General features: G+C 47.1%; 1 protein-coding gene across 4 annotated transcripts; it reads right to left on the bottom strand.

The window, feature by feature from the left end:
* Nucleotides 1–39: 39 nt before the first annotated feature.
* BID (BH3 interacting domain death agonist) lies at nucleotides 40–18,857 on the bottom strand. Of its 4 annotated transcripts, none has more exons than XM_015627265.2 (7): nucleotides 18,771–18,857; nucleotides 7,799–7,907; nucleotides 6,436–6,505; nucleotides 4,501–4,687; nucleotides 3,075–3,217; nucleotides 2,006–2,209; nucleotides 40–893 (listed from the first exon to the last, which is right to left on the bottom strand). In XM_015627265.2, exons 3-7 carry the CDS (start codon nucleotides 6,442–6,444, stop codon nucleotides 882–884), a joined length of 555 nt encoding a protein of 184 aa, XP_015482751.1. In that variant the 5' UTR covers nucleotides 6,445–6,505; nucleotides 7,799–7,907; nucleotides 18,771–18,857; the 3' UTR covers nucleotides 40–881. The 4 variants fall into 4 exon arrangements, with proteins under 4 accessions (XP_015482751.1, XP_015482750.2, XP_015482752.1 ...); XM_015627264.3 differs by having other exon boundaries at nucleotides 4,510–4,687; XM_015627266.1 differs by having other exon boundaries at nucleotides 18,698–18,787.
* Nucleotides 18,858–19,001: the final 144 nt, after the last annotated feature.

The raw sequence follows: 19,001 nt of genomic DNA, 5'->3' as shown, positions 1-19,001 counted from the left end.
GCAGAAAAAAACTTCAGGTAGAAACAAAGTCTGCAGAGCTGTAGTAGCCATCAGAAATGATTTTTTTTATTTAAGTTAAAAAACCCCACAAAATATTTATATACTTGGAAAAGTCCTGAGGCAGCTGGATCACAGGTGACACATTTGCCACCTTGTGTGATTATTCATCAAACAACCTGAGTCTAAGTTTGTTCAACCTGAGATGTGACTACAAGATATGCTACTTTTTCTAATTCATATCCAGGCTGCATTCCCAAGACTTGTCCTGTGCCTGCCCTGCCCTTTTCTTTACAGTTTTCCAGTCAGTTTTATTTTTCAAGCAAACACAGGTGTATGGTGATCGATACTGAAGCATCCTTGTGTCAGCCTTGTCTGGCCACACCCTCCTCTATCACTCAGGGTTCTGTTCAGTCTTGCTGCCAGCTTCTCATCAAGACAAACCTGATTCCCACCCACCCCCGCAGATGATTCTGCTGATGAACCACTAATCCATAGCCCGAGGCCTTCCTGGGAACAGCAGCATGGCTCAGCTGCAGGAGCAGGGCTGGGAAGTGAAGAACTAAAGTAAAATGCTACAGCTGCTTAGAAAAAAAACAATGAGAGGGCAGGCCCTGTGCCCACTGGGGCTCTGCACAAAAGCTGCAGCTGCTAAAATAAAAAATATTGTAAAAGGAGAGAGGCAAGCACTACTCCCTACAGGTACTGGGAGAGCTGGCAGGCAGCTCACGCTACTATTACTGCTGTGCTAGTCTACAAAAGCCTATCTACAATCTGCCACCCCTTTCACAGCTGTATCTCAGAAGTTAAGAGTAAATCAAGTGATCTTCATCCATCCAGGAAAATCTTCAGGAATGCACAGGCTGCACCCAGGGCTGGAGAGCTCACTCACCCAGCTGGAGGGAGAGAAACAGAAGGGGCATTATTAACAGCAGCAGTGTTCTCCAGGAGCAGTCAAGGCTGCCACCTGCCGTGCCCATGCCAGCAGCAGGGACACAGCCCTGTGGGACAGTGTGGGACAGCCCCAACAGTGCCACCTGCAGTGCTCCTGCCCATGCCAGCAGCAGGACACAGCCCTGGTGCCCAGCTGCAGCCCCCTCCCTGCCCTTGGTGCTCTGAGTCAGCAGGAGCAGCAGCACAGGCCAGTCCCAGTGATTGATTCCTGGCACAACTCAGCATCCTGGGGCCAAACTGAGTGAAGGGACACAGCCCAGTGACACCTTGCCCAGGGTGAGCCAGGCCCGCTGCAGGTTGCTGCCAGCATTGTCCCTGGCAAGGCTGCAGTGCAGGAGTGTCCCACAGGCCTGCAGCACAGCACAACTGTGTCACCTCTGCTTCTCAGGGGGGCAGGATCACAGCCCTGCCCAAAATCTCATTCTCAAGGACCACTGAGCCTTCACAGCAGGGTGTGCATCCTCTCCCCTGACTCGTTTGTAATTGAAGCTGGGGCCTCTAGCCTGGCTTGCCTGTGAGCTGCACAGCCTCCCCACCTCTCAAGTGCCAACAGAGAACAAGAACAGAATTGACCATTTCTCATTGCTCCACTGCTAGTGCTAATTCTCAGGAGCAATTCCTTTCCCCTTCCAGTTCTCCCAAGCTCTGGGGAGCTCAGGAGGACAAGAGCAGAGACCTCAGGGTCAAGACACTGGGGAAATGCAGCCAATAGAGCTCAGGTCAGGCTTTTCTTCCCTGAGGGAATGAAAGAGTCATGAACCAGAATTTTACTGGCACAGCTCCCTGAGGAGCTTGCAGGGAGGAGAGGAGCAGTCACAGCTCTCTGTGCCCAGCAGAACAAACACGCTCTGTTCACTGGCAGAAACTGTGACATGACCCCCTCAAGCACACTCCACAGCTCTGCTGGGACTGATGTTCCCTTCTGGCCCAACCTCCAGAGCACTACAGCAAAACCAGCAGGCCACAGGCAGTTCAGAGCTAGGCCAGCCCTCAGGGAATAACCCAGGACAGCTAAAAAGCTGGCTGTGACTCCCACAGAACTCACAGTACTCACCATTTCAACAATGTAGTTGTGGAACTGCTGGTTCATGTAGTTCAGAGTGGTGTTAAAGACATGGCGTAGAAGGGAAGGCACTGTATTCACAATTTTCTTGGTCAAGAGCATTGCTAGCACCAACATGGCCTTCTCCTGTTCCATGTCTGAGGGGATGGAGCGTGTCAGCTCTCTCACTGCCCTGGACATGTGCAGGGTTATCTCCTGTATGGAAGGAAGAGAGGGATCTCAATGCAACAACTGAGGCAGAAAGGGGTCTCAGCACAGCCTGCCAGGACTGTGCTAAGAACTGATGTGCTTGTTGTATCACTCCACAGGATGGTGCTCCCCTTCCTCCCAGCCTTGACAGCCAGGCTGTTACATAAAATAAAAACAAAAAATAAAAAAACCCACCAAAAAAACTATGGCATTTGATCCAGATGTAGATCTAATCCTCAGACAGCCTTCCTTTTTAACACAAGAGACCTCAAACTCTACTTCTCTTGGACAGCAGCAAGGCATGTCAGATGCTGGGCCAACTGCATCTAGGAAGAGGCCAGCCCAGCAGGTCACCCAGCCAGGCCTAAACCCACTGCTACTCCCAAAACTGTGCCTATGAACACAGCACACAGCACACACAGTGCCTGAGAGCACCAGACAAAGGGTCTCACATGATTTGCTGTCTCTTCAGTGCTCAGCAACCAGCACAAGTTAAGGTTCTGTCATTAACCTGCTCAATTCTTACCCACGTGATGGTCAGCAGATATACAGGACTTGGCACAAAAGTCCAAAGATCCTAAGTACTAAATGTGAGCCTTAGCCAGACCACTTATTTTCCAAGATAAGCCATGGGGCTATCAAAAGGACAAAATGCCTCTCAAAGTCAGGCCTTTTCCACAACCACCATTTCACCATCTGCAGAAAGGACATGGGGACCCAATTTACACGTTAACTTCTGCCACAGAATCACCTCTAACAAATCTTCAAAGGTAAGTGTTTGGGATGAATTTTCAGATGCCTACAAAGTCACAGCAGGAAGGATGCAGAATATTTAAAAGGAGAACTGCTTTTCAGGTTGCTTTTCACTCACCTCTCTCGACAGATTCTCATTCAGAAAGTGCTGCACAAGGTCATTTACAACTCTTCCTTGGACGTCTTTATCCAGCTGGTCTCCAATCTCAGCGAGCTGAGCAGCAATGATCCGGATAACATCTTCATTTGTTGGAGCCAACCCTGCCAGCACAAAGAGCAGAATTTACTTCACAGGCTGTAGCCAGACCAGGCTCAGTACAGGTCACAGCATTTTGCTCAACTCCATTAGCAACCTCCTTCCCATCCCTGAGTGTTTTCATGACAGGTCTAAGCATGATTTCTTGAAGTGCACCCAGGTTGCTTACCAGACATAGTGGAAAACAGGGGTTTGTATGTGCAGTTTAGGTAAAGTGCAGCCTCATCTTGCCCAAAAAAACAAAAAATCACTGCTGGGCATGTTAGAACATCTCCAAAATGTGAACAGGACAGTTACAGACAACATCCTGCCCAGAAAGAGGAATTGAGAAGCTGGGCATGACCTTGGAGGTCTTTTTCAACCTAATCATTCTAGAATTGAAGTGACTTGTCAGGACTTGTCTCCTAAGCACCATCTGAAATACAGCACTTCATAAAACAGTTGGAATTGGAAGGGACCTTGAAAGCCATCTCATCTAAACCTCCTACAATAAGCAGGGACATCTTCAACAACTTTGGGATTGCTCAAAGACCCAGCCTAATTCACGTTGAATGTTTCCAGGGGTGGTGCATCCATCACCTCTTTGGGCAACCTGTGCCAGTGTTTTACCACCCTCATTGTAAAAATCTTCCTTAGATCTAGTCTGAATCTGTCCTTTTTCAGCTGAGAACCTTCCACCTTGTCCTACCTGCTTTTGGCATGAGACCTGTGCAGATTTGTGTGAGAGAGGGCAATTTACTGTAGCAGCTCCTCCTCATCCTGCTTCAGTTGACGTCAGTGTGGCAGCTGACACACCCTGGGCAAGGGGCAGTAGCCAACCTGCAGATGGCCAGCAAAGCAGGAACAGGACCAAAAGCTACTTGAGGAACTGTTTCCACCAGACTGGTAGATCAGAAAGGGGTTCATCCAGTACCAGAACTCGAGCTGTTCCAAGATCCTAGCCCAAATATTGATACTGCCTGAGGAGCAGTGTGAGGCCTAACTTAACTGCCTTGTATCCACTCCTTGAGGACAGCCAGCACCAATACCAGCTTTGTGCCCTTGTCTGATGTGCTGCAGACAAAACCCAGTGACAGGTGTTCTAGAAATCCATGGAGAGAGAAAGTACAAACACCAGTTGTCTTAACCTAAGTGTTAAATTCCCAACCAACACCACCAACAGCCACATGGTGAATTTTCTCGATAGAAAAAACATTATTCCTCTGAAACAGACAATAGCAAAGACAGGAAATGGGGAAAGAAAACCACCATGTTCAGAGACATGTGGGATGGAGAAAAGCCTGCTCACCTAGCTCACCATTCTGAAAGTGGCCGCTCCGATTGCCATCGGTCTGAAGCTCATCGTCATCGTTTCCTCGGCACAACATAATCTGCTGGCTTTGCAGGGAATGCAGCTGGTCTCTGAACTTACAGTCTGAGGATGCCTCCAGGAAGGTGAACAGCAGTGCATACTCCATCTGAAGAGATCCATTGATCTGAGACATAAGGAAATCGCTGTTAAGCCCATGCCTAGAAAACTCAAAGCATCTAGACTGTTTTCCAACCCTGAACACGTCTCTGAGGGCTCCTCTGAGCACCCCTACAGCACCAGCCAGGGGGTCCATGAGGCCTCAGACTGGCTCCTGGATGTGGATCCACACAGGAGCATCCCATGGTGGAAGACAGAAGGCTCTGCTCTTACAAACCTGTGTTAAAAACCCAGCTCACCTTCTCCTCACATTTCCAGCCGTGGCAGCAACCCTGATCTGAGCTCCTCTTTTGAAACAGGTGTGTATTCAGCAAAAAAACCATCCACTTCCCTTACTCAGACACCTGGGTTTGGAAGGGTTTTACCCCATATTTGGGAATTGGGCATTCTACTTGCTGTGCATAAAGAAGGCAGCAGCTCCCCATGTCAAAGTAATCAGAGCAGAGCAGTAACAAGGTGGGAAATAGAGATAAGAGCATAAGCCTGCAAAAACCCCCAAGGTTCCCATTTCTTCTCCCTCTTCAAAGGAACCTCAACCAGCTCCATAATAAACCTGTTCAGCTCCTCACAGAGAGCCAAGCACCTGCTCACAAGAGAAATGGCAGATCACTGCCACCTCCAGTGGCACACTCACCCCCAGAAAATGGGCACATGCTGTCTCCATGGCCACACAACCTGCAGCCTTCAAGCAAGGCAGGCTATTAAAAATTAAATTAATTAATTAGGAGGCAGGCAGATTGATAGGAGCAAGAGGCCCCACTGGAACACCAGGCCTCATAACCAACTAAGGCCTCCAGAAAACAAGGAGACTCTCCAATAATTTTACTTAAACAGGTAAAGAGAGCAGGATGTGGTGTAAGCACAGAAATAAAGTAAGAAAGAAAATCCTTAATCTTGTATGCAGATGGTCTGGCTGTAAGAAAATACTCAGGCTTAATTTTATCTAGGGAGAAAAAAAATAGTTAAAGGATGGTTTGCTATGCCAACACCAGGATGAACTTGGTAACTGAAAAGGAGTTTTGGGGAGTGGAACCTTGCAAAGCCTCCACATAACTGTATCTGACTGGGTGGACAAAAGGAGGAACAAAGTCAACAAAAGGCACGGTTCAGAAATGGAAACAAATGGAAAATAAAGTATATGATCAGTCAGAGATGAACTGAAAAGAGAAAGCACATATGGGGCACAGTGGCAATCCCCTCCAGCAACCTGCTGGACTGCTCATTGGGTTTATCACTGATACCTTTTTTTTATCCTATTGTGTTCAAAAGGCTTGTGGCAGGGCAGAGTAGGGGATTAGAACTGTATCCTACCATGAGCTGGGCTGGGGGAGCATGACAGACATTTCAGTGACATCTCAATGTGTAAGACAAAAGTGTGCTAAGTAACAGCATCATAACTGTGTTCAACATTGCACAAACCATTGCAATGCAAATGACAGGGCTGTGCCCATTCCTTCATTAGTTTCAGCACTTTGTAGCTTTATCAATAAACATTGTAGTCTCTTGCACAGCTACATCTCCAGCTTGCAGTCCTAAGGGGAAGTGCCACACCAAGAGCTGCAGGGAAGCAACTTGCAACCTAACTGGTTCCATCCTCTTCCTTTGTATTCAGAACAGTGCCAGGAATGCTGCAGAAATTCTGGGAAATTCAAGAAGGCCACAAGCCAACACTGAGACTTAACCCCTCCAAAGTATCTCAGGACAAGTGCACCAGAGAACTGAAAACAGCTGACTTCAGACACGTTTGACTCCAACCTGTTCCATGATGGATTCAGGGACAGAGCAGCTCGGGTCAGAACTCTGCTTCAGACTAGAAGTCCTTGTCCTGTGAAAGAGTAAGAAAGGAAAGTGTGAAAGGAAAACAAATCCCCAGAAACCCACATCTTGCAGCTGTACTTATGTGTCTGGCCATGCCTCATAGTAAACATCCCTTTTAGTGATGCATATCCCTCTTCCTGGAGAGCTGCCCATCACACACCATCAGTCATGAAAAAGGGCTGAGAAAACCACAAACTGTCTCAGTGAGAGGGGCCCTGTGAATGAGAGGCACAAATCTCCTTTCTGCCACAGACATGTGCCAGACAGTGCAGTGACACAACCTACAAACAGGGCTTTAAAGCCAACAGCTGCTGTTGGGGAAGGCAGGGACAACCCTCCATGGAGCCAGAGGCTGGAATCAAGAGCAGGGTGATCAGAGAGGATCCTGAGAGCAGGTGAGCTGATGGATCTGCATGCACAGCAGAATACTCTGAAATGAAACACCCAGCTGACATTGCTACACATCCACAGGGCCTCGAGGGTGCCTCTCCCCACCCTCCACGTGGAAACTCAGGCTCATTTCCATACTTCCCAATAAATATCTGTGATGGGGTAAGTTGGATCAAGGGCCAACAGAGGCCTCCAGTCACCTGAGTGCAGCTGGGAAGAAGGGAGAAAGCAGGACAGAGCCCAAGGGAAGAGGCACCCAAAGGGGAGGTGCAGGAGCACAGTGCTCCCTCCTCATCCTGCCAGGAGCAGCTGATGGGTGGGTCAGGACCTTGCATTTGCTGCCTTACACACAACAGTCCCACAGCTGCACACAGAAGTCTCTGGTTCAATTCTTGATGAGCAGGGCCTGGCTGAAGGTGGGCACTCCCTTCCTAGCAAGGCTTCTTCACTCAGGGCAATAACCTGGGTGTTATGCAGGTACCTTCTAACCAAAAATTAGCTGGAAGCACTAAGGAACCCAAACAAAAGGCCTGCTAACCATCAAAGACCTGGGCTAATGATAAATGCCCCAATTTCACAGTAACAAGCCCTCATATCTGTGTTTTAAATAACTAAGTGTGCTGGTAGAAAAGAGGGAAGTGAAAGCAGAAAGAAATTCAAACTCTGAAGCAAACCACAGCTGTATTTCAAGAGACCATGAATGTCCCAACTTTTCAATGGCTCTTACAAGTCCAAGACCAAAATGCAATCTCAAACATGTCTGAAACACACAACAGCCCACAGGAAGCCTCTAAACCATGAGCTCTTCTTTTCATGGAATTATGTCAGACTAACAGCTACAACACAGGCTTATCCCTTGCTGCTTTGCATTTTCCTCTGTTCCATTCAAATCCTCATTTCTGCTACTCACCTCTACCCTAAGGAGTGTTCTGGCTGGGGAGAGTCCTCTGTCCTGTTCTTTGGGACCTGAAGGGGCTCTGAAATAGGTCAGGGTGATCTTTCTTCTGAGCTTGGCTTTGCTGGAAGAGACACAGATGTTAATTCAGGTTTGAGAACTCAGAACACTGAGACTAAGAGAAAAGTGGGGATTTAGAATTAAGTCTGTGGCAGGACTTTGGCTTTGTGCAAACTCCTCAGGAGTTGTCCACACAAGCAACATTTCTGTAGGTTAGGTAAAGCCTCAGCTTGCACATACTCTGCTTCTAGAGATAACACTTCTTTTCAATGCAATTTTCCCACTCTCTGCTTTAAATGAAGTGGCACAGACTGTTCCAGCCCAGCCAGGTGCCTGCTGCACCTGCAGATGTCAGTGGCTGTGCAGGGAGAAGAGACCTACAACACACATGGGTTCTTCCCTTCCCTCAGGGATGTGTAGATACAGACACATCTCAGGCCAAGGCCACAGAAATAGAGACATTTTTAAAAGTCACTCACCATAGCTGAAAATAGCAATTTTATCTACTCCTGCATATGAGCAGAGATAAAACAAACAACAATGAAAAGTTCCACCATACTCCAAAGTACTAATGTGGCAAAAAATGCAGACAAGGGAGCCTGAACACGATAACATCACAAACTGAATTTCCTAAACCAGATTGACCACCCAGGCAGTGAATGCCCCTGAAGGCAATACCTGCCCCCAGCTAAGAAAGTTCTGCTTGGGTGGTCAAAAACACACCAGAGAAGAGGAAAAAGGATTTCTCTCACGCCCCAAAACAGTTTCCTACAATACAGGGCAAATTATTTTTTATTTTAGTTAACTAGTAATTACAGGAACCTCAAGTTTTACATAACTACTTTGAATCAATGCAAAGGGCTTAGACTGTTACAAAGTTCCTCCTGAGAAATCAAATTTCTTAATGGAACCTAAAAAAAACCCCAAAAAGTCCCCTAAAGAACAAACCCCAAACAGTCAAATGCAATCATGCTGATACCACCCAAATTTTTTAATCATTAAGACTTTGAAATCCTGGTAGTTTTAGATTCAGATTAAAACTGTTTCTAGTGAAGGGAAAAAAGTTACCTTATATTGTGTACAAAGAATCTTTAGTTGGAGAAGGAGAAAAGATGGATAAAGGGCAGAAACACCATCTGCACTCAGATTCAGAGTCAAACTAGATAATTTGCTAAGGCTGCTCTAGGGCTGCTGAAATCTTGGAACAAATTTTTATAAAATATGATATTTTAATTGAAACACCAACTAATTTTAATACATTATTCATTTTTTACTTCAATTCACTCATTAGATAAATGAGCTTTGTGAGAAGCTCACATTTCTTTGTGAGAAATGAGCTGCTTCTCAGAAATCACTAAATGCCTTGAAGCGTTCAACACAAGACTACAAACAGTTTTTTAGACCTGTTCTTTCTCTGTTTCTTACCAAAAAATGAAGGGGGGAATTTAAGCACAAGTTTAAGACCCTTAAATCAGTTCTACAGAATCAGTGTAAGGCATGTTCATTCCACCTCAACATTGTATGGGATGCAGGAGGGGCATATGGCAAGAAAACATAATTAAGAGTTAGAGAAGCACATCCACCAGCAGCCTGTCAGTGGCGTAGGAAAGACCTCATTCCACCCACACACAGCAGTTTTCACAAGTGAATTCTGTGATTTTTCACAAGTGAACTCTGTGGATGCTTCCTCCAAGGCAATCACAGCTCTTTAAATGGGGCTGAGTACACCCTGAGGGATGGTACTGTTAAAAATTACCCTATAGTATTGGCTTTACTGCTCTCCAACAACACAGCTCCTTCAGGTCTGTGTCCCATCTTCTGCTTCTCCCTCTCATCCCCAAGTTGCATTATCCTTTAAATCTCACAGGGAACTCACCAGAGGAGCTTTTCCCACCTGCAGTCCACCAGGGAGGGCTGGCACCACTAGGGGCCAGGACCCCCTGACTCCAGGCCTTAAGGAGGGATGGCACTGCAGGTTTGCAGGCTGGAAAAGAGGGAGAAGCAGGACTGCAAGACAATTGGCACTTTTTGGCCTCTCTGCCACACCTCAACTCCTCCCACATCAGGATGTGAGGGGTAATCCCAAGGAAAAGCCTCACACACTGTATTATGCTGTGGTTACCTGCTGGGGGGAACTCCCCACAGCTCTCAGGGCTGCCTTAGCAGCACGTCTCAGAATCCCTGGAGCAGTGCTAAGCCACCCTACAAATCAGCTTTCATCTCCACACTTGTGCTACATGCTCAAGACAGCTCAGAAAAGAAGCCACCCCACAAACAGTGTCTCTGCTTACCATCACTTCCCCTCAGACTCTTCACCTCACAGCTCAGCCTGGGAGTGACTATTCCCAGCTCCAGTGACAGTGTCTGGTCAGGAAAACAAACACTCTGTTCAGCAGGGAAGTCACAGCCTGTAGGACTGATTCCTTTAATATCATGTCTGGATTCTGAGACACCTTCCATATAAATGCCAGACAGTGATGCTATCAGTCAATGGACCCATTGTGTGAGCTCTCAAGATGTTTATGTCTCATGTTTGAGTTAGCAGAAATTAAAATCTCCAAAGCAGAAAGCACAATAAAGCATCAGTCACTGCAAAGTCAAAAAATTCCAACCTGAGCATTGCTTTTCCTGTGTGGCAGCTGAAAGATAAGAACTTTGGGTGTGGCAGTCAGGATGACTGGAAGAAATAAAACAATGTTTTATTTGTCCCTTCCCGGACCTGGTGGCACTTACTTGTCCTGTAGGCAGATGTTTCACTGCTGAGCTACAGAGCTTTTTACACATCAAGGCCATCGTTTTATAGGCAGGGAAACCAAGTATTTGATATGTCCTAACATTCTAAACACATCCATCTAACCGTAACCACTCAATTTTACTGTCTTCATGAGAACTTGCCACAGGCACAGCTACTTTACATATCCAGTCACTACTGGAAAACAAAGGAAGAGAAACAGCAACACAGCCTTGGGAAGTTCCTTACTTGAGGATATTCTGAGCTGTGCTGCTGTTGTCTGCAACACTTCAGGTCACGAGAGTGTAAGGAAATACCACGTCACAGCCCCAAACCACCAAAAGCCCCAGCACTCTGCAGTGCTCCACTTCTAGCCCATAAACCCATCAGGAACCAAACAGCCCAGGAAAGGTGTCTTGGTGTGCAAAACCAGCAGTGCTGAGATGAGTTAATAGGATGTTATCACCACAGGAAAACTCTCCCCATCACTCCTCAAAGGATTTGCCAGCCTGTAACAGCGTTTAGAATGCCCCAGGATTTTGCCTCATTTGAGGCTCACTCCTAAAGTAGAATTTGCTTCTAGGCTTTGGATAGAGAAGCAGTGTGGTGGGAGAACAGACACTGCAGTGTAGAAGCAGGGTGAAGGATGGGCTCACCAAGACCCTCTGGATGCACACACACACACAGCTGTGAAGCTCAAGGATGGTTTGGTACATCTGCTCAACACCAAAACTATTGTGTCAGGTTCTTCCCCCCCTCCCACAGGGAACACTCCTTCCAAACTAAGGGTATTTTCCACCCATTTGCCTCTGAGGGAGGATGCAAGAGCTCGTTTAGGAAGTGCCAAATCTGACAAAGCATGAGGAGCACACTTGGAGATAGCAGCAGCTCACTGGCTCAGAGCAGGACACACCTCCTCCACCACTCGCAGTTTATTTGCTTGGCTCTCGGGAGAAATGCCCTGTTAGTCAGGAATCACGAGACTACTTAAAATACAACCAGGAAAACCTCTCCCTGATACTCCTAGGCAGGACAGCCGACTGCTTGAGGTTTTCAGCTTTTGTTTCTCTTCCTTTCAGCTTCAAATTGCTTCCCTTCTTTAGGATGCAAATAATGCCACTACCGATCTCTCCAGCAAGGGAAAACAAAACCCAACACAAAGCCATTTATTTTTCATACCTTTGATGCAAAACATGCTAAATACTTACTACTGCCTTAGCTGGGACATTTTTACATTTGCTTCTTTAGTATTTTAGTATTTCGAATTATCATCTCAGCCCAGACACCAAGCACTCTCAGCTGTGTATTTTGGCTTAGAAACACATTGCACTCTTTGTTTAAAGGGGCTTTATCTTCCTCTTTGGAAGAAAAACCTTTTTGTTAGAGACAATTCTACAAAGAAGCTGTCAGCAGGCCTTTCTGTTATAAATTTATTTAAGTCCCTGAAGGTCTTTTGCCTTTTCACGATGACACGAATCGCAGCAATCTTCTGGTTATCAGGGCAGCACTTTGACTTCTAAGGAAAAAAAAAATCCAAATCCCTCATCAACCACCCTTCTCATTTGGCTCAAAAAGCTCTGGTGTCCATCCCCCACGCAGCACATGAATAAGGAGCACTGCCATATTATTAATGCTCTTAAAAAACAAGCAGGCAGGAACTTTTATCAGTGTTGTTTCTGTATTGGATCAGTGACAGAGGAAGCACAACAACACTTTATTCTTCAGCAGCCAGCCTACAGACACAGCTGAGCTTCAGCTGAGTCAGCAGGAAGCCTGCAGCTGGAATTTGAATTCAGCTAACTACTGCTGGACCCAAAGAGAATTTCCACATCTCCATGCTTTGGGCATAGCCACACCCAAGGGGCAAGGGCAGGACTTGGATCTTGGCTATCAGAGCACAGGCAATTTCTTGGATCTGACACTGGGCCAGTTTTTCCCCTCCAGTGTTGAGCAAAGGAACTCCAGCCAGGTAAGCTCATCCTGCACTTCACCTCCTTGGTAAGGTTAGGAAAATACTTCTGTCTTTCCTCAGGACCTGGCTGGAGGGAGCAGAGCAAACCCTGATGAAAAAGCACCATCACCACCTATCATACAAGACTGCTGGTCTTTTTTCACCGGGCTAGCTTTCTGTTCAAAATCTAACTAATCTGTCTCTCTATTTCAGCTGCCACAAACCCCTGCTATAATGGCACAGTGCACATGTAAGCAGTTATGTTTGCCTCTTAGAAATGATGCAAAAGCAGGAAGCATTGAGGAATCACAGTTCCAATGTTTTGACATTATCAAGGAAGATCAAGCAGACCAAGAGCAGGCAGCACTGGGACAAACATCACTGGTGATGTGACAAGTGACAGTGTCCAACCAGAGAAATGCAAGACTTGCTTCTGGATTCAGAGCCCCTGGCACTCTGGAAAAGCTGCTTTTACACTTTTTACACTGGAGCAGAGACAAAGTGCTCAGTTCCCACAGCAGACACAGTCCCAGCACTTGGCAGTGGTGCTTTGAGAGCTGCAGGTGCCACTTGGACAGGCTCTGCCAAGACCTCAGAAAGTGGGACTGGATACAAGAACTGCCATGCCACCTACAGGACAAGAGAATCCTGATTTCAGTTTTAATGCACACTGTCGTGTGCCAGCATGAGCATGGACCAGCCATCAGACAGAACATCAGGAATGCCACGTCATTTTGCAACTTGGATGCATTTCACAGATGATACCAACAGTAAAGAGGAATGTAAATCTGTCTTTCCTTTGCCTGACTGGCAATTGAGATAAGCAAAGCAAGAAACTGGTCAGAATTAATAAAAAAAAGAATTCAAAAAGACAGCTTTATGGACACAGGTGGCCACTAACAGCAGCATTCCCTCTGCCTTTCAGGCCACGTGAGCAGGCAAGAACTCCATTTCTAGACTGGTAAGCACCAGGAACACCTGCACTGCTTCCTGGAATAAACAGGAACTGTAGAGATGCTTCAGTGTGAAATTTAAATACTGGATCAGAGTGGCCCATCAGAAATTACATGTCCAAAGAACAGCATTTCAGCACTTTGGGAGCTCCCTGCTTGGGTAGAACAAGGGTTGCTGATGCAACAGCCAGGATGGCACTCAAGGAGCTGCTAAGCAACAATTCAGTGCACTGGACAATTTACTGTCAAGGGAATTCTCACAGCTGGTATTCCCCAGAAGGACTTCAGTGGAGCCTGCTCACCCTCTCAGACTCTGAACATTCATCATAAAAAGACCCAAAGCATTTCTAGAGGAAGGTGTACAAAGACAAATCTTCACAGCTGCATGCTCATGTGCTCTGAGAGCATCCACAACGCTGTGTCAATATTTGACAGCTTTTCCAGAAGATGAAAGTGAATTTTCCCTCCTCCTAAGCATCAAGTGTATCAGAGATGTAAACATCTCAGGCTCCTCAGTTTCATGAAACACCAGCACAGACAGCTGGAGATGATCCCCAGAAGGAAAGTCTGACACAGATGCTTTGATTCCCTTCTCCCACTGCAACCTCCATTCCCACCATGACAGTTAAACTGATGGAGCCAGTACAAAAATATATTAAATTTTAAAAAATCAAGATAATCTTGAAGGAATCTCTTACGACAGAAGCCCAGAAATCCTCAAGAACCTTAAAAAGAAAGTTGTACATCAAGCCAGGCAGCCAAAAATGATAGTAACTCAAAGCAGCATTCATCACCCTGATCAAAGCCATGCACTGTGAGCATAAAAAAAAAAAGCATCATCTCTTTTAAACACCTTTCACAATGGTACACAGCTAAGATAGTACTCCCCCTCAAAGAAATGCTGCAGGAGCCATTTGGGAACTGTGACAGGAAAATGGTAAATAGGTGCCTGCAGGAGTACACATTTCCTAGTGCCAGGCAAACAGGAGATGCCTCAGAGCACGCTGCTTCTTCCACTCAACACCTACTCTCAGCTGTAGGTCTACAAGCACAGTGAAAAAGTGTGTTTTTCTAGGAGAAAATACATGACTGTGCATGAAACAAAGCAAAACCATTTCACTTTCAGTTCTACCTTAGGAGGAACGGGTTGATGTTGAAACACAGGAAGAGCTAACAAACCCAAAATACAGCAACTGCTGATTTAAGTGAATTTGTTCCATGTGACTGTCAACTTAAGGTATTACAGCAATCACACTGAACAACCAGGAGCAACACATACCAAGGAACTGAGGAATGTATGTGTCCTTTAAAGATGAAGAAAATAGCCCAAAATATTTAAGGTATTATATCTGAGACACCTGGGTATTGCCCATTCTATAAATAGTATTACAAACTGGCCAAAGGTCACAGTCACAGCATTTTACCAGGAAATAGAGCAGGTTTGCAGACATTTAAACAAAAATCCAACCATGTCATGACTGCACACACAGTCCAATTCCCCTGCTCATACTTCAGTGAAGCTGAATAAAAGCTCTGAGAGTTTAAAGGAAAGTGAGGAGCAAGCTACTGAGTTAGGAGGAGTTTAAAGCCAAATGACACTGTCCTCTCCTGGGAGAAAGAGCCAAATTCCCGAAATGCATGAAAGAATTCAGCTCTTCCCTCGTGTCTGCCAGCCAAGCCAGTCCACCCAAAGCCCACCAGGGCCAAGCAGCATCCCCAGGCAGTGCCATGGTGGTGCAAAGACACAGGGAAAGCAGGAGGCTGGATCAAGAGCAGAAGTCACCAAATGCCCAAGGCAGTGCTAACAACGCTCCCAGCCATGGGGCTCCGCAAGGAGCAGGTGAAGGATTCTTGGAGCAGCTGTTGCCAAGGATGTGAAAGATACATCAACACAGCCCTATGCTCTACACCGAGCAACTGCTTCAGAAAACAGCCAGGAGGCAATCCCTGCCATCTCAGGTGCCTAATGCACACCACTGGCAGCTCCAGGGAGTCCTGTTCTCCTCCCAGTAGAGATGTGGTAACAGCAGGATGTCCAGACATGGTTCACTACAGACATCTGGTACAAACCAAGGCAATCACAGAAGCTTAACAGATTGCTACCAAACCTAAAGAATGACACTGGGAGCTGTGTGACTTAACATTTCTTTCTACATTTTACCCCTCATTTCCATATATCCCTCCTATTGTTTGGGTTAAAAACATCAGACTTGTAAAATCTCTGAGGAAGGGACCACCTATGCATATAGCATAATCATAACTGATAAGCTTTAATTAAAGCTAAACTCAGCCCCCTGCAACCTCCTCCAACCCCAACCAAAGCCATCCAAAACTAAAAGGGGCTCAGACTTCCAAGTTTTGCACCTTTGGCTAAATCATGAGCTCCACTCACTAATTAGAAATACTTTCACATACTTGGCTTTGCACAGCACAGAGATACACAGGTAACTCCAGCTCCCAAAACTCTGTAAACTGACCCTGAGTATGCCAAGAAAAAAAGGTAGGCGGCTCCTTGAGGAAAAACAAAACCAAAAAAACCCAGAAAAACCAACCCAAAATTGATAGTAAATTCTTCTCTTTCTCTCATCTAGGAGCTGTTAAGCAGTGAAAATGAAACCTGCCCATCTGCACACAATTCCCCTCAGCAGAGAAACCACAGACCAGGCTGGTTCTTTCCTGCTGGGGAGTTCATACCCAGAGGCCAAAGGAGCTGCTTTAAGCTGTTATCAAGGAACCAACACCTCGAGGCTGCTCCTCCACAGTCACACCAGCAGTCCTTGCACCAGGCACAGAAACCTGTTCAGTTATTAAAGACAGTTCCTTCTCTCCCATCCAATGACTTCCGAGCACCAGGCTGCTCCAGGAAGGTCTCCAAAGGTGAGAGTCACTAGATTTATGTGTCTGCCTGCTTCTACTCTAAACACTTCCATTCTGTTAGAGGAAAAAAAACAAACCCTGTTTGATCTGACAGCTCCTCAGACTCCTGCCGAGTGTGGATGACTCCAGTCATCCTGTTACACAGGAAAAACACAATGTAGGGAAACATGGCATAAATGACCTCAAACGAGAGTGTTCAGTGAATACACTCCCCCCCCAAGATAACTCCCTAGTTATACACCACAGTTCTTACTGGTTTAGGATTAAGCAGAAATAAAAAGCCACACTGAGCACCTTTACAAGGCCCTCACATTATCCAGAGGTGTAGTGTCCAGGTTCTGGGTTCAGGCATGCCCAAATCCCAGGAGCACAGACTCCAGGTTTGCACAGGCAGCCCTGGTGGAGTGTTGCACACTGTTCTGCTGCCTGTGCACAGTGACAAACTCAGCTGAACTCACCATCTCAGCCGGCCTAATCTGGTTTTAACAAATTGGGAGGGTAGGAACCCAACAAAACCACCTAACCTAAACTCAGTCAACATTTTTTCTTCCTAAATGCAGCAAATGTCACCAGATGCAAACAAGAAGGCACGGACAAATCAGAAGGGGAGGTTTTTCACTTCAGCCTTCCTTGACACAAGGTTTACCACAGCCTGTTACACTGATCATGCACAATGGAAGTGTTTTGCCTCAGCAGGTCCCTAAGCCCTGCCAGTTACCTCTAAAGAAAGACAAGAGACTTAGAAAGGAAGAGACAGGTTGCAGAAATCCAAGCGAATAACAGGGTGCTAGAATGCTACTTTTTATACAATGAATTCTCCCAGTGCTTTTGTGTAACACCAGGGCACAGAAGAGATCTCCAGGATCACCTGTTGCAAATAAGACACTGAACAGCACTAAACTCATATAAAGAGGTTGCAAAGGAGAGGGGGGTAAAAAAACAAACCCACACAGAAAACCCCTTCTTTTTAAATAACACCTTTTAAGATGTTATGCTTCCACGGGCAGGTGAAAACAGTTTCAGTCTGATTAGTGACAGAAAGTTATAACAGAACAAAAACCACTGTTCCCCTCAGGTGGACTTTTGCAAAAAGTCCTTTACCAAAACAAAACAAAAACTTCAAAAATATTTTCCCATTGGGGATCCACTTTGCTCCTTCTTCCACCAAACACTTTAACAGTTTTGAACAGATAACAAGTATCCCACGACAAGATTATGGCCCAGATACTCCCAAGAGACATAAAGAAAAGTTCACCGTTTCTGAATTAAGCGCTGAATTTCTGAATGAAAACTTTAGTGATATAACTTTTTTTAAAAAAACATTAAAGCTACAAAATATTAACATTTAAAAGAAGAACATCTCGGAGGCACTATACCTCTTTTTTTTAAAAAAAAAATAAAAATTAAAGCTACAAAATATAATCGTTTAAAAGAAGAACATCCCCACCCCGGGCCAAACCCACCGGTTTCAGGGCCACTGTCACTGCAAGGAACTCCATAACCATACATCAGACTATGTAATTTATAGAAACACCCTTCTTCTCCTGCTCCAGCCTTCACCCACCCTGAATTCCCGTGTGCCGTGGGGAATGTGAGCGCTGCTCCCCGGAAACAAAGGGAGAACTAAAGGCGTACACCCCCTCAAACAGCACACACACCTATAGCTTTGGGGAAGGGGAGAAAAGCTCACCCTGAATTGACTCATCTTTATTAATCACCTCCTCTTCCTAAAAAATGGTAGAGCTATTTTTAGAAAACTGCTCCTTGCCTCGCTCCGCCACATCCTTCGGCCGGAGAGAAGAGTGCGTTCCTCCCGAGTCACCAATGCAGGATTAACTCCTTCCCCTCCCCTGCCAACACCGCTCTCGTCTGACAATTCCCACCAGAAACTCAGGGCGAGATGTTGCCCTTGAGCAGTGCAAAAAGGCAGAGAGAACTTCCTGCGGTTTAATGAAATACCGCCTGAGCGGGAGGGAGGCAGGGGCGAGGGGGAGCAGCTGAGGGCCCCGAGCCGATGGCACAGTGAGGGAGCGACTCCCAGCACGGGCAAGGAGGGACAGCGGCAGCGACCAAGCAGGAAACGGAGCGAAGGAAGAAACAAGAGCACCGCCGAAACGCAAGGCCGGGCTGAAAGCAACAGGGAGATCGGCCCGGAGGCAGAGGAGTTTCCAGTACCCAGAAAAGAAAGCAGAAGGCGCACAGGGGCCTCCGCGGGGTCACTTCACCCCGCAGACTCGGGGGGCTGCGAGCTGCAGCCGGCACCTGCGGCCCAGCGGACCCGACACCGCCACCGCCACGGCCACCGGCGCTTCCCGGGCGCCCCGCGCAGCACCGAGTCTCACCCGTGAACACCCTGCGAGCTTCCCGCCCACCGCGGCGTCCCCGCCGAGCCGCGGAACCACAGGCGACACTCACCGGGACCGGGGCTGCAGCGCACGGCGCTCCGACCGCGCTTTTCCCGGTATTCGAGCGCGGAGCCGGCCCCGCCCCGGGGCGGGCGGGAACGCGCGGCACGCGCCCGCCTCGGGCCCGGCCCAATGGCCGCGCGGGCTGGGGCCGTGAGGGAGCGGGAATTGCCCCGGGATCCGCCCGGGCCTCGGGATCCGCCCGGGCCCCGGGATCCGCCCGATCCGGGCCCAGCCACAG

Source organism: Parus major, chromosome 1A (assembly GCF_001522545.3).
Source record: "Parus major isolate Abel chromosome 1A, Parus_major1.1, whole genome shotgun sequence".
In the NCBI taxonomy this organism is placed as follows: Eukaryota; Metazoa; Chordata; class Aves; order Passeriformes; family Paridae; genus Parus; species Parus major.
This window is presented reverse-complemented; position numbering and strand designations above follow the sequence as displayed.

Excerpts from the sequence above, each read along its gene's own strand:
- BID (XM_015627263.3), bottom strand. The coding sequence starts at position 4,816 with ATGGACCCCCTGGCTGGTGCTGTAGGGGTGCTCAGAGGAGCCCTCAGA. Across the intron at positions 3,218-4,500 it reads CTTTCAGAATGGTGAGCTAG|GGTTGGCTCCAACAAATGAA; the intron begins GTGAGCAGGCTT and ends TTGTGCTGGCAG. Across the intron at positions 2,210-3,074 it reads ATGAGAATCTGTCGAGAGAG|GAGATAACCCTGCACATGTC; the intron begins GTGAGTGAAAAG and ends CCTTCCATACAG.